We start from the raw sequence: 27,175 nt of genomic DNA, 5'->3' as shown, positions 1-27,175 counted from the left end.
TCTTGACTTTTTTATGTCACCCTATGTATACTGCATGCTGCTGGTAGACACGGTGCTGCAGCAGTAAACAGTAGCATCCTCTCTCCACCCCTCCCCCATGGCAGACGGTACAGTGCAGAAGGACTGATAGCCATCCTCGTCATGAGCCCGGCTGCAGCTGCTGACAACTGAAGCCGAAGAAGTCATGGTAAAGTCATGGATTCTGTGACTTCTGTGATCTTGGTGACTACATCCTTTCTTTAAACATAATTAATGCAGTATCTACACTTGCAGTGCGTGACCTAAGTACATTGACCATTTCTCTATGCCACACGGGGAGTTGATGGTTACTTTTTTGTTGGCATTTGTTAGAAAGGTGGGAGACCAGTTGGGGTGTAAACATGCACAACTAGGTTGACATAAGCTGCCTTGCGTTGACCTAACTGTGCAGTGTACATCAGCCCTAAGTCTCGCTGAAAGTCAAAGGGACACAAACTAGTAAATCTCTTTGGCACTCTTAAACCTTTTTCCCTGTCATTTTGATGTGTTGTTTTACAGTATTCCAGATAATTTCATTAAAGTAAAATGTATTTGAATATTAATTTTTCTTAACAAGTGATGAAATAGTTTCCAATTATCTTTTCTGACCAAGATTTTATGTTTGTTAAATGTCTACTTTCTAAAATATCTCGTGTATTTTGCACAAGGGCAAATGGATTTTATTTGTTTCTGACCTCTGTTTCAGCTGTTGACGTTATTACCACCACAAACACACATTTAGTTCCAGCTTCAGTATGTTCAGTCACAACTTTTTTCCTTTATCAGCAATATGAACGGCCACAGCATCATCAATCATTGCACAGGAGGAGCACGCTGGGTTAACATTTAAAGGGCAGAGGCAGCAGGAGAGCACGTGAGGACATCTATAGTATTAAACATGAGGTGCCTCTAAAATTGTTTAAAACACAAATTCTCTGCATTCTCAAGAAAGACAAGACGAGTGAAGGTGGTTAATTAATGGAAAAGAGAAAGGAACAAACAAGTAGTGATACAGAATGGAAAAAGCAATAGCAATTAATAGAGATAGCTGAAGGAAACAAGGGGAAAGAAAAGGAGTAACATGCTGGGGAAAATATCTTTCTGTTGATTTAGTACATGTGATTTTGCAAATTATTAGCAATAATGTGATCTATATGTATAAAAAACAAATTGCAAACAGAGTACTTTTTGTTTTGTTGAATACCAGGTATTCAAATTATTCCATAATAAGTAGGATACAAGATTTTTCATACACTTATGTATAGATACGCTATATACAGGATCCCAGCCCACATTGTAGATAAGACTTATGACCAGGAGGACATTAATGGAGATCAGCCATGGGTCAGAACCTCTAGTGCTGGAGTGCAGTTGCATAGAGAGATCCCCCAAGGACGATATCTTTTTGGCAATGTCAGGTGGGGCATATAATGGTCAGAGTCATGGCCTGCCTGTTTATCTCTTGCTTATTAGTAGGCTTCATTAGATTGTTTGGTCCATTTGGTGGAGGGCTACTGTTGAAATAGTGCAGTCTATTAGCTGTCTAAATAAAAAAGATGGTCCTATTTTCCCTGACATTTTATTTATTTTCGTTCTGCTTGGTTAAATAGGTACACAGTTTGCCTTGCTGTTGTAAAAGCAGCATAAGTAGTGGAGCTACAAGATGCATATGTTGTAGTTACTAATGTAGTGCTGGACTACTGTGGTAGGATTTTCATAAATGCTCATTGTTGGCCTAATTCTGCCCACATTGAAGTTAATCCCACCCTTATTCTAGTTTCCCTGCTAGCTCTATGGCAAATAACTGAAGTCTTTTGGTAGTGTAAATACAATAATTTGGCCTTAATGTTCAAAAGTTCATATGTGCTCTTGCATGCACCCCAAACCTTAAGATATTGTTGTACATGTGTATTTGGGTGCGTTTACACAACTGATGTGCAAGTCAGGTGCACGCAGTCTTTAATGATCTTGGAGATGGAACAATATGTTCTGCAGCTAGTTAAGGTTAACAGACATTTGGGCTGCTCTTTGATAGGGATTGTTAAATTTCACCCTCACAAAATGACAAAATGCCAGCTGCCCTCAACAAGTGGTCGTTAAGCTTGATACTCGGGGGGGGCGGGGGGAAACCACCTTCCATTCTAAGTTAAAGACACATTTCTTCAACCTTGCCTTTTCTAATATGAACATATGGAAAAGTTTGTATTAGGTTTTTTTTGTTATAAAATAAAAAACATTCTGCTGCACACATACCTACCCTTGGGAAAAGAATGAGAAAACAAACACCTGACCAGTGTTAGTTATGTTGCTTAATGCATTGTTGGAAGGTGCTCACATGCTATAATGATGAGTGTGATATAAAACCTATATACGGTGCAGTACAATAAAACAGGTTGTTAACCGTCTTTCAGGTTACTGATTTGTTTTAAACATATACCTTTTCTAGAGGAGTTTGTCACGAAAGGTGTAGTAAAGTTGCTCCATCAAAACTTGGAGGCTATATATTTCTAAAGTCCTCCTTCATCTGGTTTCATTCCTGGGTATGGACTAAGTCAGTTACTGTTAATAGTGATTTCCTCCAGCTAGCAGAGCAGAATAAGATCTTGATGTTGATTTTAATAAATTTATTACTTTTTATACCTTTTGATTTATAAAAGATTATTAACCTCCAGTAGGGACTGATACGATGATCCTTCTGTTGTTCTTTCTCCTCACTTCCTTTGTGAGAGGTCTCATACAGCAGTGTTTTGGCTTATCCTTCATGAGGGATTGTACATAGTCACACAAGCTTCCATCTGTCACAAATTCTGTTCAACATCTATATGAAGCTGCTAGGAAAGATGTTTGGGGCTGACGTATCACCAGTGTGCTCCTGAGACTCTGAGGAATAAGTCAGCAATAACATTGTTTTAGTAGCAAAATGCTGCCCAAATTTATCAATATCCTTAGAAGAATAATGCATTGACAGGGCTAAAATCTATATTTTCCTGAATAGATAGAACTTTAGAATCTTGACTTATACTAAAGAGCACAAGTTGGTAATTTTATTTTCTGCAGTGTCAAGCAAAAATACCTTAGGGAATATATATCTATATAGAGCTCTCATGGCTTTTGTAATTTACTTTAGAGTGACTGTATCTGAGCCACTTACACCATAATTTCCTTGAAAAAAGAACAGAAGGAATGTGATGCCTTTGACCCCCAATCAATAAAGGATGCAAACTATGAGTTTTGCACTGATTCATTAAGAAGACTTGTTGCCAAATATTCCCAAGTTACCAAGAGGCTGGGAAAAATGTAATGTAAAGAACTACTTTTCATATCTTGTATTAAAAGTTCACAGTTACAGAAAAAAACATTGGAGATGAGCATTGACATCAACATGAACAGAAGATGAGCAGCTGTGCCATTTGTTTATGTTCAAGTGAAGAAGGTTCTCCAAAATGGGTTCCTCTGAATTTTGATCTTGTGTTTCAGTCCTTTGGAATTTTCAGTACTTATGGTGTACATACTGCTTTGCTAAACTGTTTCTTTTCTAGCCTGAACTTTTATCCAGGCTCTCAATGTAATCATCTAGGCTTATTTTCTTGGGCATTTTCAGTCTGCATGTGGGAATTGCAGCTCTTCTGGGTGGACTTATGATCTCATAGCTGCTTTGACATTGAATCGGTGGCTCCCTAATATCCTTTGCTCACAGTAGTGCTGAGCTCTCCACACTGACTGAACAGGAAATTAAATTCAAAAGTTCCTGGGGCTTTTCCTGGGTACCTGGCTAGTGCACCGGAGTTGAAAGTGCTGTCCAAACTGGTCACATTAGAGCATTCCGGGATAGCTCCCGGAGGCTAATGCCATCGACTTGGACAATCAACTAAGAAGGTCGACTTTTAGCACTACTCTCCTACCGGGGAGGAGTACAGCAGTCATTTTAAGAGCCCTTTATGTCAACAGAATGGGTTGGTTGTGTAGCCACATTGCTTATAAAATCGACCCAATGTGGTTAAATTTGACCTAACCTCATAGGGTAGACCAGGGCTTAGTTATATGTTTTGGCTAGCTAGCTTATATACTCATTGTTCCAGAAAGGCCTGAGCTGAATGTGAAGAGAGTGATTAGTCCTCATTCTAAATCCAAGCAGATTATAGTTTGAAATTTCATTTTTCAGGATAATCATTGTTTTCCTACTGTTCTATTGATTCACAACTTACAAAAAGGAGTATTTCCTTCTTTTTGTTGTAGTGGCTGGAAATACATTATTTTATTATAAACCAAAATGATTCCCTTTGTTTGGATTTTAGAGGTGTGTTTACGTGGTGCCAAAACTGAGACTATGAACTTATAGTCAAACAGTGTTGAACAATCTTTGTGTGCATTTTCCATACAAGCTTAAAGCTGGAAGCTTTGCCTCCTGCCCCGAACAAGGAAATACATCTCTGTGTGGTGAATAATTCTGTACATAAAAATGCCCTGTTGTATTTATCACTACTTTCAAGAGCCAGACTTTTTATTATACTTTGGCATAGTAGTTACCTAAGCAGGTATCCATTTGCTGCAGTATTGAGGAACATGTCAGCCTGCCTGGGGTGCAGTCCAGCAAATGTTACACAGTATTCAGGTGTGTTGGTGTGGTTACATTGCAGCTTTGGAGGCATTTGATTCTCAGAGGGGTTCAAGCTTCGGGGCTCTGGCTATAGAAATGTTATTTCTTATGCCCACCTTGTAATGCGGACTAGCAGGACAGGGTGAGAATATGAGCTAAATCTTTTGTGCTTACAGTTTTCTGGAAATCTCAGGAACAGTGTGGATATCTGGGTTTACAGGTATTAGAGTCCACCAAGCCCACAAAAGGGTAGGAGAACAGCAAGTGTGTCGCCACTCGCCTTCGGGGCTGAAGTTGTCCATCCTCAGTGGTTTGGGAGGAGGGCATCTTGTGGGACCATTTCAGGCTGCTTTTGGGCTACCTGATGGGTGAATCACATACATGTATGTTATTCTGTTAGGGGAGAGCAATCTTAGAGTTTGCGCTGGAGTGAATTTGAGAATCAGAATTTAGCAGGAATGTATGTTGGATTACTTTTGTGGCTGGGTACCAAATGTGCTTTGGTCTAAAATGATCATAAGGTCTTGCTTGCGTGGATCAGGTCTGGAAGGTTATGAACTGAAATGTCATCAGAGTCATCTTGGACACTGGCGGTGTAGTGATCACATAAATGAAAATCTGGGATGATGTTCCTGAGATTTACATGAAAGATGAGCACATTTGTCAGACATGGGAACTGATATGTGGTTGGAAGACCTTAGAGTTGGGATTGATGGGAGGCAGAAATTAGCTACTGAGGTGGAGGTTGTGACCAAGCTGTTTACTGACACCCTGTGTGACTGATGTCAAAGAGGCCAGCTCTCAGAGGTAGACATGAAACTCAGAAGGATAACTGATTGACCCTACTAGCCTGGAGGAAGAAAGAGAGTCCCTATGTTTTTGCAAACTGAAGTACCTTTCATATTCCTCATTCTCTGTCATAGGGGAAGGGTGAGAGGATTCAGAGGTGGGCTGAATGTTAGGTATTAGTCTGAAGAGGGTCCAGCATGAATATTGATTTATTTGGTGTGGAGGCCATCTAACAGTAGGCTGAACCAAAATAAAAATAAATGCCTGATTTTTGGCCCGGAGATGGGAGAAAGTAGGATGTTAGTTTTTCACCACCATTAAATTTAAAATATCATTAAGTTGTGGTCTTCCACTTATATATCTATCCCCTTGTCTGTGTTTTATTGTTTTGCATGTCCTGATCAAGTTTCAAATCCAGCTCTTTGGGCTAGATAGGGAGCTCTGGGACAAAAGAAAAAAATGACGATGATTTTGTCCAAAATGACAGTTGTCTGTGTGGTGCTTTTTCTTATAATCTCTAGCACAACTGGAATCTAGGACCACTGAGGTCCTAAGTATTTTCACACCTTCAGGTCTGCAACCATTTTTTCCTCCATGAGTTTTATTAGCCCTAGCCTAGTCTGCCAAATTTCTGAGGTTGTTTCTCTGGTTAGGAAAGCAGTTGAAAGATAGATGCCTGCCAAGAAACTACAGTTTGTGGATTGACTATCAGGATATTACTGTTCTGAGCAGTTGTACTGTCCTGGAGCCATGAGCATATTATATCTATGAACGCTGAGCTCCCTCATCTTGTTTATCAAGTGACAAAAGGCTGATTTGGTTCTGAGTATTTCATGTTTCAGCTTTGCTCCTGAACTAAATTTAACTGAAAGTTTTAAAACATTTCAATTTTATGGTCGTTTGTATTAATATCAAATTGCCAAACTTGGTAAGCAAGACGTTTTGCATAATTCTGATATCCATGTGTATCTGCTTCGTACATTTCCCAATGGACAAGTTCAATCTGGAACGGTTCCTAATAATAATTGGAACACTGCTGGAAAAAAAAAGTACATGGGCAGAGAGAAATGTAAGTTGACAGTAAAAATATTGACAGTTAACCCATTTCTATTCAGCCATGCCCTAATACGAAAGCCAGATTGAAATGTCTTGCATGAGTTCTAATTCATTAAGCAAATGTGACACTTTATTTTCTCGCCATTTCAGTACTGAGAGAAATGAATTGGTGAAATAGTGATATAAATGAATGCACTTCTCATTGTGCTGATAACTGAAGTCAAAGGATATCAGAGAATGCACAAGAAAAACATTGCAAAAATTCAGACTGAATCTTCAAAAGGATAAGTAGCGCAGCTTTCTGATGTCTCAAAATTTAGAGTTTATAATTTAATGGATGAAACATGTCATTGCCCCTGAAAGTTAATTATAAGAGAAATGCCAGTGCAGCATTTAAAGCTAATTGAGGTGAATAGTAAGACTGCTTGTTTATTATTTAAATTGAAAAGAGTAATCTGTAGTTTTAACATTTGCTAGTAGTCAACATTTTTATTTCTGCTTGCATTTTTAATTAGCGTTTTATATTTTTGAATTTAATTTAAAGTCTAGTAGACTTACTGTTCAGAAGCAGGCCACAGAAAGTTCGTTTTCCCAGAGGAATTTTTTTTCATAACTGTGCTTGCTACTTTCAAAATAAATCTAAGAAATAATCACAATTGCTGGCAAGACATTTGCCGGAGGTCTCCAGCTTCCTTAAGTATGACTATATCTTATGTAGTTTTTTATATTTAGGTCATTATTTAGCCATTATTTTAAAATAAGATTCAAAGGCATAAAAGAGCATTGTAGTGCATGGTGAATATTTAGACATATTTCACAAACAGGAAAAGAAAGAATAGACATCTGTTTCTAATGAAAATTTCTGATAGCAAGATGATGGCTTAAAAATTAGCGTGATCTCAGCAGTACCAGTTTAGCTTTAGCAAATTAGTTAAGTAGCTTGCATTTGTAGTATTTCACACCTTAAATTTTTAATATGCATTGCTAAATATATTTCATCACAGTTTGCTAATTAATGTTATATGGAAATACAGCTGCTAACTTTTGTGGTTGACATGGCTCATTTCAAAGTGATAACAGCTGCATCTGAAGTAGTGTAGAACTATAATGTATTAACTAAATTGTGACATTTCTCCACTTTGAATTACCGTGGAGGTCCTTAAAGTCCACATTTACCAACTGCTAGCACAAAGTAGTATCTGAATAATAAATAATTGTAAACATAATATCTATGCTTAGATATTATTGCATAGTAAATGTTTGGATAGCACAGACTTTCTTGTCATATGACTCTTCAAAATTAGTTTTAGAATTACTAGCAATTGATAAAACCTAGTGTACTCCAAAGGCAAATAACATTGCACTGGAACAATATCTGGAGATGTTCTAGGGATAACTATCTCTGGGAAACATGAGTAAGTGGTACAGGGATTGGCAGCCTTTGGCATGCGGCTCACCAGGGTAAGCATCCTAGCTGGATGGACCAGTTTGTTTACCTGCTACATCCTCAGGTTCAGCCAATCGCTGCTCCCACTCTTTGTGGTTTGCTGTCCCAGGGCAAGGGGGGCTGTGGGAATCGGCACGGGCTGAGGGATGTGCTGGCAACCACTTCCTGCAGCCCCCATTGGCCTGGAGTGGCGAACCGCAGACAGTGGGAGCTGCAATCGGCCAAACCTGCGGACGCAGCAGGTAAACAAACCGGCCTGGCCCGCCAGGGTAAGCATCCTGGTGAGCTGCGTGCCAAAGGTTGCCGATCCCCTGAAGTAGTATCAGGAGAGAGGGAGGGGAAGATGAAGATTTTCAAAAGCTACTAGTGATTTTGAGTGCCTTAATTTTGGGATGTCTAGCTTGAAAAATCTTAAAGGGGCCTGATCTTCAGAGATGCTGAGTCCTTTCCCTCTGGAAACCCAGTCCACTTTAAAATGGCTAAGGTTAAGCAGTCATGGCAGAGATATTTAATGAGTTCATTGTTTTGGTTTTCACCAAGAAGGTCGATTGTGATTGGACATCTAACATAGTCAATGCCAGTGAAAATGAGGTAGGATCAGAGTCTAAAATAGGGAAAAGACAAGTCAAAAATTATTTAGACAAATTAGATGTCTTCAAATCACTAGGTCCTGATGAAATGCATCCTAGAATACTGAGCCATTAGCAATTATCTTTGAAAAGTCATGGAAGACAGGAGACATTCCAGAAGACTGGACAAGGGCAAATATAGTGCCCATCTATATAAAGGGAAATAGGGACAAGCCAGGGAACTACAGACCAGTCAGTTTATCTTCTGTACCTGGAAGGATAATGGAGCAAATAATTAAGCAATCAATTTGCAAAAACTAGTGATTTTTAGTGTCTCAGTTTATCAAAGAATCATGGAACTGGAAGGGACCTTGAAAGGTCATCTAGTCCAGTCTCCTGCACTCAAGGCAGGACTAAGTATTATCTAGACCATCCCTGACAGGTGTTTGTCCAACCTGCTCTTAAAAATCCCCAATGATGGAGATTCCACAACCACTCTGACAGTTAGGAAGTTTTTCCTAATGTCCAACCTAACCCGCCCTTGCTGCAATTTAGGCCCATTGCTTCTTGTCCTATTCGCAGAGGTTAAGAACCATAATTGTTCTCCCTCCTCCTTATAACAACCTTTTTATGTTCTTGAAAATTATCATGTCCCTCTCAGTCTTCTCTTCTCCAAACTAATGAACCCCAGTTTTTTTCAATCTTCTGTTTATAGGTCATGTTTTCTAGACCTTTCATCATTTTTGTTGCTCTTCTCTGGACTCTCTCCTATTTGTCCACATCCTTCCTGAAATATGATGTGCAGAACTGGATACAGTACAGCAGTTGAGGCCTAATCAGCGTGGAGTAGTGTGAAACAATTACTTTTCGTGTCTTGCTTACACCACTCCTGCTAATACATACCAGAAGGATTTGTGTTTTTTTGCAACAGCGTTACACTTTTGACTCATGTTTAGCTTTTGGTCCACTATGACCTCCAGATCTCTTTCCGCAGTACTCCTTCCTACGCAGTTTGAGTATATGCAACTGATTGTTCCTTCCTAAGTGGAGTACTTTTGCATTTGTCCTTTTTGAATTTCATCCTATTTACTTTAGACCATTTCTTCAATTTGTCCAAAGCATTTTGAATTTTAATCCTATCCTCCAAAGCACTTGCAACCTCTCCCAGCTTAGTACCATCTGCAAATTTTATAAGTGTACTCTATGCCATTATCTAAATCATTGATGAAGATATTGAACAGAACCAGACCCAGAACTGATCCTTGCAAGACCCCACTCGTTATGCCCTTCCAGCATGACTGTGAACCACTGATAACTACTCTCTGGGAACAGTTTTCCAACCAATTTTGCACCCACCTAATAGTAAGTCCATCTAGGTTGTACAGTAACTCCTCATTTAATGTCCTCCTGCTTAATGTTGTTTCAGAGTTACGTTGCTACCCCATTAAGGAACATGCTTGTTTAAAGTTGTGGAATGCTCCCTTACAACGTCGTTTGGTTGCCTGCTCTGTCCACTGCTTGTAAGATTCTGTGGAAGAGCAGCAACTTTACAAGGGAGCATTGCACAAGTTCCTCTTCTCCGCTTCCTCCTCCTCCCTCTCAGTGCTTCCCCCATTGCCAAACAGCGCTTAGGATTTTCGCGGTGGGCCAGAGAAGGAGCGGGGATGCAGCATGCTCTGGAGAGAAGGTGGAGTAGGGGTGGGAAGAGGTGGGCCTGGAGTGGAGCAGGGACTGGAAGAGGTGGGCCTGGAGCAGCCCCCAGCAAAGTCAGTGCCTGTTCTTCTCCGGGGAAGCTGCTGCTGCTGCGAAGGTTCTTCCTAGCATCCTTGCCTGCAGCAGGATGTGCCTGCGTGAGGTAAGCCAGGGGCAATTCCCAACCACAGTACCATACAGTACTATATTGTATATAATGCCTTTTGTCTGCCTCCCCCCCCCCCATTTCCTTGGAACCTAACCCCCCACATTTACATTAAATCTTATGGGAAAATTGGATTAGTTTAACATTGTTTTACTAAAAGCTACATTTTTCAAGAACATAACTACAGCGTTAAGTGAGGAGTTATTGTATTTCCGTAGTTTGTTTATTAGGTCATGTGAGACAGTATCAAAAGCTTTACTAAAGTCAACATATACCACGTCTACCACTTCCCCCAATCCACAAGGCTTGTTACCCTGTCAGAGAAAGCTATCAAGTTAATTTGTTTTTAACAGATCCATGCTGTCACTATCACCTTTTTATCTTCTAGATGTTTTGTTGTTTTTATTTAAATTTAATGGAAGGATAATCATGAACAGGTCAGTAACCAAGGTTTTCAAAAGAGCAGACTTTGAAAATTTAAGGCATTGAGATCATCTGGATTGACTTAAATGTGGAGGAGGCTTGGAATTTCTTTAACTTAAAGATGCAAGGACTATCCATATTTTGCATCCCAAGGAAGGGGGGAAAAACATGTAGGGAAGGGCTCCTTTTAACTGGAAGAATAAACACTTGAAAAAGGATATTAGGAGTAAACAGAGGGCCCATAAAAATGGAAGAAGATATTCATCTGCAAAGAAAGCTATATCTTGGAGACCAGAAATTTTTGATATAAAGTGAGAATTTCCAAAAGTCAAGCTGAGTTGCATCTTACAAAGGATATTTTGAAAAAAAAGAAAGAGAGAACACGATGAACAGAAGTGAGGATGCTAAGCAGCAAGGATGGGTTAGAGACTTAGGATAATCTGGGTTTGGCTCAGAAAGTAAATAAATACTTTCCTCAGTTAAGGATGCTAATGTCAAACATGGGGGGTAAAAATAGGAGAGTGTATGAGAATGTGTATAAAAATGGAAATGACTACATCTGTCATGGAACTAAAACTCAGACCTTAATGTGCTCAAATTGAGGATACCATATAATCTCCATCCCAGAATACTGAAATAACTGGTGCATGAAATTGCAAATCTGGTAGAAAGGATTTTTAATATATTTAACAAAATGTGGGTGGTACTGTATGATTGGTGAATAGTAAACATAGTACTTATATTTAATAAAGGTGGGGGAAAAGGATCCAGGAAACTACAGATCCATTAGTATGACCTGAATAGTATGCAAAGCTTTAGAACAAATTCTGAGGGAAAGAATAACTAAGGGAATGGAGGTAATTGGAAAACAGGATAAAATGCAACCTGTGTTTCCCAAAAACAGATTGTGCAAAACTAACCTGATATCTTCCTGTGATAAGATAACTGTTTTTTTTAGCCCAGGGACATGAAGTAGATCTGTTCTATCTGAACTTTAGTAAAGCATTTGATATAATACTACATGGTAAATTCTTAGGTAAACTGGAGAAGAATGGGATTAGTATAGGAACTGTAAAGTGGATAAGGAACTGAATAATGTGGAGACAATGGGTTGTGCCGAAAGGAGAACTGTTGAGTTGGAGGAAGGTTACTAATGGACTTCCTCAGTGATCAGCCTTGGGACTGATATTTAATATTTCCATTAACAATCTTGGCACATAAAAGAAGGTGTGTGCTAATGAAATATGCTAATGACTCAAAGTTGGGGGGCACATCAATACGAAGAAGAATCAGAGTATAACCAGCACGAATCGGATGACCTTGAGGACTGGAAAAATAGAAGTGGGATGAAATTTAATAATAGAAATGTATTCCTAGCACACCATGGGCTCTTGCTTTGTTGACTCAAAGTTTGTGGATCTCCCATAGTCCTACACAATAAGCCATGCTTTGAAGGTAACCTTCTCATCTGAAGTTCTAAGGCTTCAATCCTGATGGGTCATCCAGTTAGAGACATACATAATACATTTAGTTACAGACATCAAGATAATTAGTTTCCATGAACAATGTGACATCCAGGAACAATACTTCATTAGCTAATATGCAGTTTTACACATCAGATAAATTCACATCTAAATCCTAAACATCCTTTGACCTAGGTCAATAAAGTAGAAAGAGATTAATCACAGGAAACAGATAGGTGAAGAAAATAACCTTATCGTGTCGCTAGCTGTCATGCATTTAAAGCAAATGTAATTACCGGGCACATGCCATATACAGATAATGTGATAACATTGTCTTTTGTTCTAGTCTAACAAATGAATTGGTACACTTAACACTTCCTTGAGGTTGTGATCTAAGCTGGCTAGCTGTCAGCACCACAGCTAGGATGTGCAACAGTTGAGAATGGCCTGTGGTTATACAGGAGATCAGGCTAGATGATTATAATGGTCCTTTCTAGTCTTAAAAGCTGTAAATCTGTCATCTCTGTTACACTAATTCAGACAGAATATGACAAGCCACTGAAGCTGCATATACTTTTAGGTTGTCACTGAGAGCTCTCTGCTTCAGGGAGAAGCTCTACATCCTTTGCAAGTTACATTTGCCCAGCATCGTGGCTCACATTTGGGGAGAATTGAACTTTCACGTTGACTAGCTCTGCAGAAATAGTGTCCCAGATGCTCTGATTTGATATTGTGGATAAATGATGACTTTTTAATGGTGTTATTGTGAAGGAAAAATACAATGCACACTAAATAAGAACACAGTATGTGCTTTAGAATTCAGGAGATGATCACTTAAAACTCACTAGCAAACTCAGACCTGTCACCACGAGGAATGACTATTCACATTTTAAGTTTAGGGAAATAACTCAGTATCTCAGTTACCCTTATCTGTTAACTGTTGGAAGCTGCCTTTTTATTAGAACTCATTTAAGAAAGAGCAGTCTGTTTAACAAAGCGATCTCCTGTAATCGCATGTTCTTCCAGCAATATTGTTGATCTAGCTCAGGTTCCTATGTCAACTATTTGTGAAGATATTTTGTGGTTCGTGAAGATCCTTAGAATCCGAGTCTAGTGATCTGAGAAGGCCTACAAGACTGAATTGGTGAAAAATCAATAATTTTTGTTTGAGTGGTAGCCATGTTAGTCTATATCAGCAAAAAGAACAAGGGGTACTTGTAACACCTTAGAGACTAACAAATTTATTTGAGCATAAGCTTTCATGGGCTAAATCCCACTTCATCAGATGCATACTGTGGAAAATACAGTAGGAAGACACACACACACACACACACACACACACACACACACACACACACACACCATGAAAAATGGATGAAAAAACAGACTCCAATGAGAAACTGCAGAATTGGAATTAATTTGCAAACTGGACACTACTAAATTAGGCTTGAATAAAGACTGGGAGTGGATGGGTCATTACGCAAAGTAAAAATTATTTCCCCATGCTAATTTTTTTCCCCTACTGTTGCTCATGCCTTCTTGTCAACTGTTGGAAATGAGCCATCCTGATTATCACTACAAAAGTTTTTCTCCTGCTGATAATAGCCCACCTTAATTGTCAGAGGGGTAGCTTGTTAGTCTGGATCTGTAAAAGCAGCAAAGACTACAAAGGTGTGGCACCTTGTAGACTAACAGATGTATTGGAGCATGAGCTTTCGTGGGTGAATACCCACTTCGTCAGATGCATGTAGTGGAAATTTCCAGAGGCAGGTATAAATATGCAAGCAAGAATCAGGATGGAGATAACGAGGTTAGTTCAATCAGGGACGATGAGGCCCTCTTCCAGTAGTTGAGGTGTGAACACCAAGGGAGGAGAAGAAACTGCTTTTGTAGTTGGCTAGCCATTCACAGTCTTTGTTTAAATCCTGAGGCTGATGGTGTCAATTTGCAGATGAACTGAAGCTCAGCACGTTTCTCTTTGAAGTTCTGTGCGTGAAGTTTTTTTGCTGTGGGATGGCTACCTTTAGATCTGCTATTGTGTGTCCAGGGAGATTGAAGTGTTCTCCTACAGGTTTTAGTATATTGCCATTCCTAATATCTGATTTGTGTCCATTTATCCTTTTATGTAGCTCCACCTTAATTGATTACTCTTGTTATAGTTGGTATGGCAATGCCCATTTTTTCATAAGTGTATCCTCTGTCTCATAATCCATGCGAATATCAAAGAGAACTGGACCCAAGATAGATCTGGTGAAGTGGGTTTTAGCCCACAAAAGTTTATGCTTAAATAAATTTGTTAGTCTCTAAGGTGCCACAAATACTCAATATTTTTTGTAGCTTTCTTAGCTGAGTAGAGGGGTTGAAAGGAAGAACTTATTATGAGAGCTGGGGAAAGATGTTCAAGAAGCTATGAAAGAAAGAGGTGAGGGGAAATTGGGAGGAACAATCTCTGAAGCAGACCTCAGCATTTTGAGAAGAGGGACCAAAATTATTGTGGATCCCAGCCCAACTTAATCTTAATCTACCCTTACAAGTCTCGCTGAAAAAAAACATTACCAAGTAATGAGAATATTTGGTACATCTTCCTTGTTTGTATCTAGGAAGTGGAGTACTAATTTTTAATAATAGCAAGTGTTGCCAGAGGTGTTGTCAGATGCTACCGGTGTGGTGCTCTGTTCTCTCCTTGTTGGTATCACTCGGCTGCGTGCGTCTGCTCGCCCCGTGTGCTGTCCCAGCTCTACAGATAGCTGATGCAACAGACCCGATGAGAACCCCCAATGACCACAGAGTCTAGTAAGGTGCAAGGCACGTCGGCCAGGTTTATTGCCTTATGGACACAATTGCAGTTCCCCGTAGATGACTTAGTCTACCGGGCGTACTACGAGAAAGTTCCTCTTGAAATTGGACTCGGCTCAGTCCGTAGCAGGACTTTCCACTGCCCTCTAGGCCGGACCCAGACATTGCCCCAGGGATACATTCTTATACACAGGTACAAACAAGTTACACCTGACGTGTTGAGGTGCAACCCCTTTACTTAGAATCATAGATTATTAAGATTGGAAGGGACCTCAAGAGATCATCTAGTCCAACCCCCTGCTCAAAGCAGGATCAATCCCCAAATGGCCCCCTCAAGGATTGAACTCACAACCCTGGGTTTAGCAGGCCAGTGCACAAACCACTGAGCTATCCCTCCCCCCTTAGTAAGGGGCCGCCTCTCACCTTGTACAAGTTGGTCCAATCAAAACAACTCTATCCATCATTTTACCCTTTTGCCCCTGTCCTTGGGATGGGTCGGCCTGTTTTTTCCTATCTGTGGAATGTTCCAGTATATGGTGTTCTGGTAACACATTTATACTTTGGTATGCTAGGTGAATATATGTTTATGCAGCATCAGCCCTTTCCGTGCCAGCTTCTGTGAACCGAGCCGGCTTTCAGCTCACAGCCTGACTTTGCTTTTTAGCTAAGTCTTGACCATTACTTTAGTTCCAGCCTCAGGCCTCATACTGGGCCTTTATTAGGGTCTTCACTTACTACAGCAAGCAGGCTATTTCTTCTGTTACTGTAGGATATTTCAATTATTATAAAAGAGGACAAGACTGAACATGGCATTCTGTCACAGAATTTAGGAAAAATCTTGCAAAAATGGATTGCTAGGAGTCTTGCTGCAAAATCTTTTCTTAAATTACAACAATATTTTATAGGATGCAAGTAGCTCCTATGTGAGCTTTTCCAGAGACTTTTGCTATTCTTACATTCACTCTGGAGACAGTCATCTGCAGAGATGAGTGTCAATTTATTCTTCATGATGTTATGGTTCTGAGCTTCTGAAAAGCTGAGATTCAAAACTACATCCAGTTTTGAAAAGTAGGTTTTTAATTTTTTTTAACAATAACCTGTAAGGAAATTGCAGAATGTTTTTTTTTCTTGCAAGACCTTAGGGTTAATTCTAATTTCTGATGTGAAGCATTGATTTTTTTAAACACAAAACACTGAAGTGAATGTGGCTTTTTCCCCCCAGTTCAGAGTTGAGAAGAATTGTTTTGCTACATGTACTGAATTTTTTTTCATTTAGATGTAAATGAATGAATGTGTCCTTAAAAGTTCGTCTTCTGTTTTTACTATAGCTACATTTTATATCAAAACTCAAACTAGAATGACTCTGTATCCACTCTCCAAACATATCTCTTGGAGAAAACCATGTATTCAAAGAGGATTCAGCTTTTAATTGATTTTTGTAACTTGCACATAAATGTTTCATAAACTTATGATGTATTCATAGTATAGGATACCCATTTTTATGGCAACCTATTATGCAAATTCTGGGTAGGTTGACACTGGCAAGGGGGTATGGATCTTACCTTCTAGATCACTGGCGGAAATCTGGCCCACAGCAATCCCCAACTACTCAGTGGCATATATAAAATAATTAGTGGCATCTTAGAGGACAAGTGTATACATTACTAAAACCCCATCACAAATTGACAATCTTATTATGGTCATAGGAAAGGGAGCAAATTTTCAAATACACTGCAGACTGAATTATCTATTTGAGAGAATCCTTCCTGGTCACGAGCAAGATAGAAGAATTGTCACTTCTATTCATTTTCTTTCACTAAATAGCAGTACAATCACTAATTTAAAAAAATAATAAATCCTGAGCCTATGTTAACACTGTCAAGTTAATCAAAGAATCCTTATGCCCCATTGTTCACAAAAACAAGAAGAGCAGCTTTAACTTTATTCATATGATTTATAGAGCACAACTTTCTAGTTGCTCAACTCTTGTAATACAGTCTCAGTGAAATATCCAGGCATGAACTGTAATTATTCTCTTTAGTTTACAAGTTGCTTTTCAGATATAATGGTATTACTATAAGCTTTATTTCAATAGTTAAAAATTGCTTTTCTATTGAACCTAAAGAAAGAGAGGCAAGTAAGGTTTCTACATGTCCTTGAAGTCTGTGATTTATCACTATTAGGGCAATGATTTATCAAAATCGAAAATAAACAACAAATGGTCGAACATAAATAACAAATGATTGTCCTTAACTCACAGTAGGGTGACCAGGTGTCTGTTTTTTTGACCGAAACACTTGGTCAAAAAGGGACCCAGGTGGCTCCAGCCAGCACCGCTGACCAAGCCACTAAAAGTCTGGTTGGTGGTATTGCTGGGCTAAGGCATGCTAGTCCTTATGTGTCCTAGTGCACCACACTGCACTTCAGAAGAGAGCAGGAGGTCCGGGTCCCAGGTGGGGGGATGGGGCAGGAAGCTCCACACGCTGCCCCCACCCCAAGCACCAGCTCCGCACTCCCATTGGCCGGCTCAACCCACAGCCCCCTCCCACGTTTCGAATCCCCCTGAGCTTAGAGCCGCCTCTTGCTCCCCAAACCTGTCGTTCCTGGCCTCTCACCAGAGCCTATACCCCCAGCTCAGAGCCTGTACTCCTTCTCACTCCCCAACCCACTGCCTCAACCCACAGCCCGCTCCCACATTCCGAATCTGACAGCCCCACCCTTCTTGCACCCCAAACCCTTCATCCTCAGATCCCACACCCAAAGCCGGAGTCCTCACCCCCTCCCCTACCCCAGCCCAGTGAAAGTGAGTGTGTGTGTGGGGGGGAGTGAGTCACTGAGGAAGGGGGAATGTACTGAGAAGGGGTGGGGCCTTGGGGAAGGGGCGGGGCTAGGGTGTTTGGTTTTGTGCGGTTAGAAAGTTGGCAATCCTAACTCACAGCCCTAAATGCCTGGCAGTAAACACCCAAAAAGTTACCATTGTTTGCCAGTATTCACTGTTGAGGGGTATATGAGACATTCATTTGCTCCATACTTAAAGCAGAGAATAGCTATAATAGTGTTGAAAAATATCTTTAATGGTAGCCGCTGTATCTGCAATTTGCAATTTAAAGATGTTGCTTTTTGTAGTTATGGCATAAAGCTGTAACCCCTGGTGTCTGACAGGGTTATCAGATGGTGTGCAAGCGGGGAAGATATCTTTACTGATTTTTATGCTTATTCTATATACATTGGCTTAGCTGCTTGATGATATTCTGTCTGGCTACACAGATTGAATTAAAAGGGGCAGTTAGGAAGTGCAAGAAGTAAACAAAACAATGGTAGATGTAAGACCTCTGGGGTAAACAACTTCAAGACAGTAAAGATAACAGTAGCTGGACCATTAATTTGGAAGATGCTGTTTCCAGGCACCAGCAAAGTTACTCAGCCTTGGCCAGAGCCTAGAAATCGAAAGAACTGTAAACAATTAAAAGTATCCCCTTGGTGAAAGATAGGGTGGGTGAGTCAGCAGCTGCTCAGGAGGTGAGGATGGAGAGAGAAACAGGGTATCGGCAAACACACAGTAAGAGGTAGAGAGAGTGCTGCAGGGCTGTCTCTCTCCCATACCAAAGATTGAGGTGTCTAGGCTAAGTAGAAATCACCAAAACTTGCAAGGAAAGGATAAAGTTTAGGTAACATGGAGGAAATGGGGGAGGATGTGTGTGATGAGAGAGACACCCGCACTAAGCTTTCTTTATTTTATTTTTTATTTTTTTTAACTTTCTTTGATTGTCATGTAATGAATAAACAATAAGCTGGTTTTGGAAAAACTGTCTTCGCCACTGGTCACAGCTCCTGAAGGAAAATCTTGTGCAGGGGCAAGCCTAGCTGGATCTGTTAGAGGAGTCACAGTTGGTGAATAGGGGAACTGCAACCCAGAAATCCAGATCTGAATGAGTGAACAGTGGGGTTCTACATTGGAGAGAAGTAAAGGAAGAAAATCCTATCACCTAAGGAGTACCTTCAAGAGGGGCTGCAGAGGGCTCTGAAGTGCCCTGTAACTGTGACAAGTGGTGAAAATTGGAAGCATGCTATTATTTTATTTATCACTTGTATCATTCAGTGAGACTTAGTGTATGTCTACAGTGCAGTTAGATGTCCGTGCCAGCTGACTTGGGCTTGCATGGCTCAGGCTAAAGGGCTGATTAATTGCAGTATAGATATTTGGGCTGGGACTGGAGCCTGGGCTCAGGGACCCTGAGAAAGGGGAGGGTCTTAGAGCTCAGGCTTCAGCCTGAGCCGGAACATCTGCACCTCAGTTAAACAGCCTGTTAGCCCAAGCCCTGCAAACCTGAGTCAGCTGGCACAGGCCAGCCATGGGGTTTTAATTGCAGTGTATGCATACTCTTAGTCTTCTAAGTCACTTAAAAGCTTTTGAAAATTTCACCCGTAGTGTTAGATTGATAGAATTGTTGGTTTTGGATGTAGTTGGCTCGGATTTTCCTTTGTGGATGGTTAGGATTCTTTTTCTTGTTTCACAGATGCTCGTGACCACTCCAGAGAAATGGGATGTAGTGACAAGAAAGAGTGTTGGGGATGTAGCACTCTCTCAGCTTGTAAAGCTTCTGATTCTTGATGAAGTACATCTCTTGCATGAAGACAGAGGACCAGTGCTAGAGAGTTTAGTGGCACGAACCTTACGTCAGGTAAGAGTAAGAATCTTCACATACACGTTCAGAAATAATTCAAGAATAAAGAGAATTCAGAGGTAAGAAATAAAGTATTTTAAAATATTACCTCATGGTACTTTGGCAGCATGTAATTCTTTTAGTTGTAATAAATGCTACAGTACAAAGGAAGCAGATGTATATTTCATTTTTGTCTAGCAATCTGACTTCCCTTATCGTATCATATTAAATGACTAGGAAGGGATGTCAAAAATTATGTCACATAAATATTATTTGTACTACTTTTGGCTACCAGTCTGTTGGGAAAATCAGTGTGTTTTTCATAATTAAATGTTATACATGAATAACATTTTTAGAATTAATGCTTCATTAATGAATTATTAGTGTCTTAGCTTAGCCAGAACTATGAATGGGAACTTACATTTTACTGGGATTTTTCAATACAAAGTGAAATCTGCTGATATGATCCTGTTTGTGGCAAAGCATGAATGCAGAGTAGTAGATTGAAACTAAGAAAACTTATAGTACTGCTGGAAAAGCATTATGTAAAGGAGTAGTAGAAGCATAATATTATGTGATACTCTGACTGGTATTTTCTAAATACCAGAGGCGGGGAATGGAGAGCATAGAAAAATACCAGATTCTCGTGATCCAGTTCAAATAGAAGAGGTTCAGAGATGGACAGTGAATATGATTAGAGCCATGGGATAGGATTCCATATGAAGAGAGATTTGAAATTTAGGACTGTTCAATTTAGAGAGGAGGTGAATAAGAAGGACATGATAAAGTAACGAGTGATATAACGAAGATAAAATGGAGTTCCTATTTATCCTTTTTATAATACAAGAACAAAGGTACCTACAATGAAATTATCTGGCAAAACAATTAAAATAGATAAAAGGAAATATAGTTGTGCTCAACACATTGATCTGTAGGGTCGAAACAAATTAGGCATTTCTTTGAACAATTAGTGCATCCACAAGTACACTGTATAGGACAACTGTTTTAGAAGGACTTATAAACTCTCACGCTTCATGGCTGAAGCCAGCCATTAACTAGCAGGGGCTAAGAAGAAACTTCCTTATAAGCAGGTTATTCCATAAGAGCCAACTGAAGGTTGCGTGCGTGTTCTTCTGAAATATCTGTTTCTGGTCACTGAGGACCAGGATACTGGACAAAATGGATCACTGGTTACCTCTAATATGGTAATACTGATGTCCTTGGGTAAATGCAATATAATTATTACCATTGCTACTGCTGCTACAAAATGTTGGAAAACTCTGCTTTGTGCTAAGATCCCTTGTCTTAATACAGCTTTAACCTTCCAAATCAGTGGATTTTTGATCAGTTCTGTGCAATTTTGCTTACAGTAGTTTTTTCTTTTGAGAGAGGTATTGTTTGTTATCCCAGATCTCTTATGAAAAGGACCTGATATTCTAGTGTTGATTTCTCTATTTCTAGTGTAGAAGATCAGCATCTACATACTTTTTTGTTCCTGTGAGACTTGCAGCATCATTTTTTCATAGCACAAAGATATTTTGTTTCACATTAATATCACTGGAATTTTAAGACAATCAAAACTGAACTGAAATCACTGTTGGACTTCAGCTCATTTTGTATCTAGTAAATATGCAATTAAATAACACTCCCCCCACCCAAAAAACAAACAAACAAACAGAAAGGAAAAATCTTAAACCAAAAACAAACAGAAGAACACACCACCAACAACCATAGTTCAGCAGAAATTGAGCCCTCATGAATTGCCCCTTGCTTTCATAATGGCAAGAAGAAGGAAAAAATGGAGAGTACTGCAAATCTTTATAAGAATTTGCAAAATTGTGGGGAAGGGAAGAGAAATGAATATCAAAATATTGAGCTAGAAGGAAACCTCATTATGATAGACACATTCCAGAAAAGGATAATGAACAGAGAGAAAACAAAACTGTGTAAACAGAACTATTTTAAAAAGATTGGAAGGTAAGCAGTAGAAACAAAAAAAGATCAAAACATTTAAGAATAATGAGCCCTCCAGAGGTGAAGGACAAACAAGCTGCATCTGTTTTCAACAATAACTGCCTAATATTCTTAAAATGGAAGCAAAAATTTGAGTTTGCAATCTGCTTTTTATAAAATTAAAGAGTTCATTGCTGCATGAGGAGCTACAAAGGAAGAAATGCCTATTGTTTCCATTTATATTTTGCTTTAGACACTCTGAAGCAGGTTACTGCCATTGCCTTCCTTTCGGTCAGTATTTCACCCTAAAAATTATGGAATAGTTGTCTCAAGACAATCCTATGTCTCTTATGCCAAAACTCTGTTTTATTTAAAACAAACATAAAAAAGACTGGCTTTTTAAGAAAGAGAGACTGATGTGGATTTGAAAGCAATGAGACAAGAATGCCAATATGGAACCTACAATTTTATTAACTAACAGGGACTTTTGTCCTCCCCACAACACATGCACAAACACATACACTCTGTCTCTGTCTCTCTCAGATTACCAGCAGGGCCACTCCAGTGCAGGGAGTGGATGATATGAGGGCAGTGCCTTCTCTACACCTCCAGACCTGGGACCCCGAGTACCAGCCCTACTTTCCTTCACGCAGGAAGTAAGAGAGATGAGATGACAGGGGCCATGTGCTGTGTGACAGATGATGCATGCCTCCTCAGCATGTGATGTCATGCTCTGGGCCTATGCCCACACAGCATATTGGAGAAATATAGTCTAGACAAACTGTGACTGAAAACACCCCTGTATTCACACTCTAGACACTATTGTACTAATCCTTGTACAAAATATGCCTTGTAAGGTATCATTTGAAAATTAAGAACTCACTGGTCAATAATATCATGGTGAAATGTATGTAGCAACATTATATGTAAACTTATTAAATCCCCGTATGATGATCTTATCACATGTTCAGAACCACACAGCCCTGCCCAGGCAGAAGTGTCCTGAATGAAGAAATCTGTGCTTACCTCAATTTACATATAAGCAATAAACAGGGTCCTCAAGACAGCAGGGAGAGGAGATGGCAGGAGACAAAGCAAACTTGCATTTCGTCAAACACAAGTAAGAAGAACGAACATAGAGCCTCCTTCTCTACCAAACTCCATTTCACCTTCTTTACTGTTGGAATAAACTTTGCTGAGAGACATAATTCTTGGTGAAAGAAATGACAGAGGAGAAATATTCATATAATATTGTAAGAAACATGACGCCGTTATTTGCAATATTTATTTTCAACAAAAAAGCATCAGGCATACATGAAAATCAGCAATAGGTAACATTTATGCCCCTAATGGGTATCAAAAGAACTGTGAAGCATAGCTATATGATGGCTGCTGGTGAGTTTAATTATTAAGTAAATGGGTAGACAGAGCATTTCTTCCTCAGCTAACTCTAAGGAATTGAAAGATACCTTAAAACCTTTTGTTTTGAGTAATGTATTTAGGGATCCAGATATATAAAGATCGAGTTCCATTCCAGCCCTTCTCAAACTAATTCTGGAATGGATATTTCTTTTCATCTTAGACTGTTTAAACAATGTAATCTCTACAAACATAGCATTCATAATCATATCTATTCATGGACCAGTGTTTTGACGGATTAATAGCAGTGCTACATACACGGTAAGAATGGAAAGTTCAACACTGTTACTAAAATACATTCATTTTACACATGCAGATAAAAAAAAAAAATCTGCTATCCCTATTGTTAAAACAATAACTACCCATGGAACAAATCATGTATTGCTTCCTAGAAAATAAGGAAACTCTTGCAGATAAATAGCCCTGTATATTGGGTTAATAAATCAGAATACTGATTCCTATTTACCAATTCCTACTGAAACCTGTTTTAAAATATTTAATAATATGGTTATATATATTTTTCCTTCATGATTTTACACTGAGGTCTTAAGGAAGAAAATGTGTATTCTAGGCATGAAATTCTAGTTTTACTATCATATGTATTACCTGTTTTACATACTACTTTTGTAGCTATAACCAAGTTTCAAAAATAGGTGTGGGTTTTGCGGGGGAAGGCACGCACAGGAGGAAGCAAGACATTCTCAGTGCATAGACATCAAGGAAGAAGTTGTCAAAAGTGTTAACTGATTTTGTTGCCAAACTTGAGACAAAGTGAACCTAAGGTTCAGAGGCAGCTTCCATTGACTTAACATGGAAATGTAAGTGATTAAGTACTTATTGTCTGAAGTTGGATACCCAGGAATTGGGGATTGAGGTGTGAACAAAAGTAGAGGGCACTTGAAAATTTGGACCCTAATGTGTGTAGAGGTAGAAAGGAGGGGAAGGGATGTTAATTGTAATTTAGAAATAGATAATAGATTTTTCTTTAGAAGTTTTAGACATTAGGCCAAATCCTTTTCCCTGCTACAGCTACTTTGTGCCAGTTCATCAGCGTAGAACATCTGCAAAGCTGACTTGCCAGGCTATTGAAATATGGTGTTGGTGTGGGGGAATCCCCAGGTGGGGTGCACTGGAGAGTAACAGCTGTGCCCTAAGTTACCCCTAAGGCTAGAGAGGGTGTAGAAGAGGCTTGTGGCCATGTTTGGGAGCCCCTCTTTACTCCTTACCAGGTGCGCTGGGTACCAAACCTGTGACATTGAAACACCTGAAAATAGATAGGTATAATAAAATTGCTGACATAATCTTAGCTCTAGTAGAGTGAACAGCTCATTAATGCACATTTTGCACTTTTCAATTTTTGAAGAATGTTTTTGCAAGTGATTTAAATTGACTTTACTAAAGTTTTTTTAGTGGAAAAATTGCTTTGAGCTCTGTTGATATACTGTGGATATAACATCAAAAGAGTTCTTTGAAACTAATTTGTAGCTTTGATGTTTAAAGTTATGTAGTCTTGAGCATAACACAGATGTAAAATCAAAATGTTTAAACCTTTTTAATCAAAATTTCTACAGCTCTGTAATATCTGTTTAGCATATTGGTTTAAAAGACCAGTTGAACTGTTTTCTGAATTAGTGATGCATATTCTGAAGTGCCTGGTCATCATTATCCAGAGATGTTGATGGCTTCTTGACACTTTTGCTATTTAGGGAGGCAGCTCCCTCGCAAAAGACATATTGGATTATTACACTAGTTCTTAGCTGAACAGTGGGAATAGCATTTGAGTTTTTTTGATTCTCCCTCCTTCCCCAATGAATCACAAATTAAACAACTACAATTAAATAAACTATAAAATTGTCAATAATTTAATAAAACTGAACACAGAGTACCTAGAATTGGTCAAAACAGTTTTGTGAATGAAAGTTGTCCCCTTTTTTGACACTTCTCCCCCCACTCCCACAAAAAAAAGTGAAGTTGAGAAATTTTTCAGCCAGCTTTAATACAATGAAAGACAAATACAAATCTCTTTAGGCAGTTTACTCTGTTTACAACTATTAGGTCACAATCATTGGTTGAGACAACTGGAATAGACAGTATTTGTGATTTTAGTCACAGTAAAGGAAAATGTCAAAGATGATGCTTTTGGGTGACCATTATTCTACCTCTGATATCACATCTGTATTGTATTAATAACATTTGGAAAAGTTATATTCTAACATTTATTATGAGTTTATTAGGAATTGGTCCTCGGGCCAGTTTTATTCAATATCTTCATTAATAATCTGGTGGATGGCGTGGACTGCACCCTCAGCACGTTTGCAGATCACGCTAAACTAGGAGGACTGGTGGATATGCTGGAGGGTAGGGATAGGATACAAAAGGACCTAGACAAATTAGAGGATTGGGCCAAAAGAAACCTGATGAGGTTCAACAAGGACAAGTGCAGATTCCTGTACTTAGAACGGAAGAATCCCATGCACTGCTACAGACTAGGGACCGAATGGCAAGGCAGTAGTTCTTCAGAAAAGGACCTAGAGATTACAGTGGACATGAAGCTGGATATGAGTCACAGTGTGCTTTTGTTGCCAAGAAGGCTAATGACATTTTGGGCTGTATAAGTAGGGACATTGCCAGCAGATCGAGGGACATGATCGTTCCGCTCTATTCCACATTGGTGAGGCCTCATCTGGAGTACTGTGTCCAGTTTTGGGCCCCACACTACAAGAAAGAAGTGGAAAAATTGGAGAGAATCCAGCAGAAGGCAACAAAAATGATCAGGGGGTGCGAGCGGATAACTGATGAGGAGAGGCTGAGGGAACTGGAATTGTTTAGTCTGCAGAAGAGAAGAGTGAGGGGGTATTTGATAGCTGTTTTCAACTACCTCAGGGATTCTCAGACTTTTGTACTGGTGACCCCTTTCACATACCAAGGCTCTGAGTGCAACCCCCCCATACACATTAAAAACACTCTTTTATATATTTAACACTATTATAAATGCTGGAGGCAAAGCAGGCTTTGGGGTGGAGGTTGACAGCTCGTGACCCCCATGTAATAACCACGTGACCCCCTGAGGGGTCTCGACCCCCAGTTTGAGAACCCCTGAACTACCTGAAAGGAGGCTGCAAAGAGGATGGATCTAGGCTGTTCTCAGTGGTATGTGATGACAGAACAAGGAGTAATGGTCTCAAGTTGCAGTGGGGGAGGTTGAGGTTGGATATTGGGAAAAACTTTTTCACTCAGAGAGTGGTGAAGTGCTGGAATGGGTTACCTAGGGAGGTGGTAGAATCTCCTTCCTTAGAAGTTTTTAAGGTCAGGCTTGACAAAGCCCCGGCTGGGATGATTTAGTTGGGGATTGGTCCTGCTTTGAGCAGGGGGTTGGACTAAATGACCTCCTGAGGTCCCTTCCAACCCTGATATTCTGTGATTCTCTAACAAGCAGGCGGGCTCCCTATTTGACTCCCTTGACTTTCAGGAGCACCTGTGATTTTTAGATGATAGGTAGTACTTGCTGTGTTTTTTCCTCACAAAAAAAGGGGAAATAAGCATTCCTAAACCCTGCTGAGTGAGCATATACTTAAAACATAAATTTCCTAGGTTTTAATAATGCCAAGTGAAACCTGCCCCCATACCCAAAATTCTATTGTGGTATCATTTATGCCCACATAGGCTATCAGCAAGGCTGGAACCTTGAGATTCACCACTCAGAAAACTGCTATTTGAGTTAATGAAGTAATGATAGCAGTAGTAAGTTATGTTGTGTGGGCTATCGTTAGAGTAGGATGAGACACGTTGCCCATGGGTTTCTCTAATATTTACTGAGAGTAGAAGAATGGTGATAGACAGCAATCTCTGGTTCTGGAGGAAAGTGTATTATAGTGATCACAGACCTTTCTGCCTGTATCCCATAAGTTTGACCCATTCTGCCCCTTCCTCTCCAACCTGTCCTTGTCCCAGTCTCTCTCCTACACCACTAACTTACCTTATCCCAGTTATCCCTTCTCCCCATGCCATTTTTTGATCTCAAACCCAGTCTCTTTGCCTACAATTAATATAAGACCACCCAGCCTGGGAAATCCTCCTTTCCCTTATTGAATATTGCTCCATTAGCAATCTTCCAGTCTTCTGG

At 39.6% G+C, this 27,175-nt stretch overlaps 1 protein-coding gene across 4 annotated transcripts in view; it reads left to right on the top strand.

The window, feature by feature from the left end:
• The window catches only part of ASCC3 (activating signal cointegrator 1 complex subunit 3), a 544,393-nt gene that overhangs the window by 199,806 nt on the left and 317,412 nt on the right, over positions 1-27,175 (top strand). For all 4 annotated transcript variants that reach the window (XR_012655518.1, XM_075063855.1, XM_075063856.1 and 1 more), the window contains exon 11: positions 19,534-19,698. Coding sequence is in view for 3 of the 4 variants with exons in the window: in XM_075063855.1 (XP_074919956.1) it covers positions 19,534-19,698 (165 nt within the window). In the remaining variant the exon portion in view is untranslated. The remainder of the gene's footprint in view (positions 1-19,533; positions 19,699-27,175) is intronic.

This window comes from Chelonoidis abingdonii, chromosome 3, assembly GCF_003597395.2.
Source record: "Chelonoidis abingdonii isolate Lonesome George chromosome 3, CheloAbing_2.0, whole genome shotgun sequence".
Classification (NCBI taxonomy): domain Eukaryota; kingdom Metazoa; phylum Chordata; order Testudines; family Testudinidae; genus Chelonoidis; species Chelonoidis abingdonii.
This window is presented reverse-complemented; position numbering and strand designations above follow the sequence as displayed.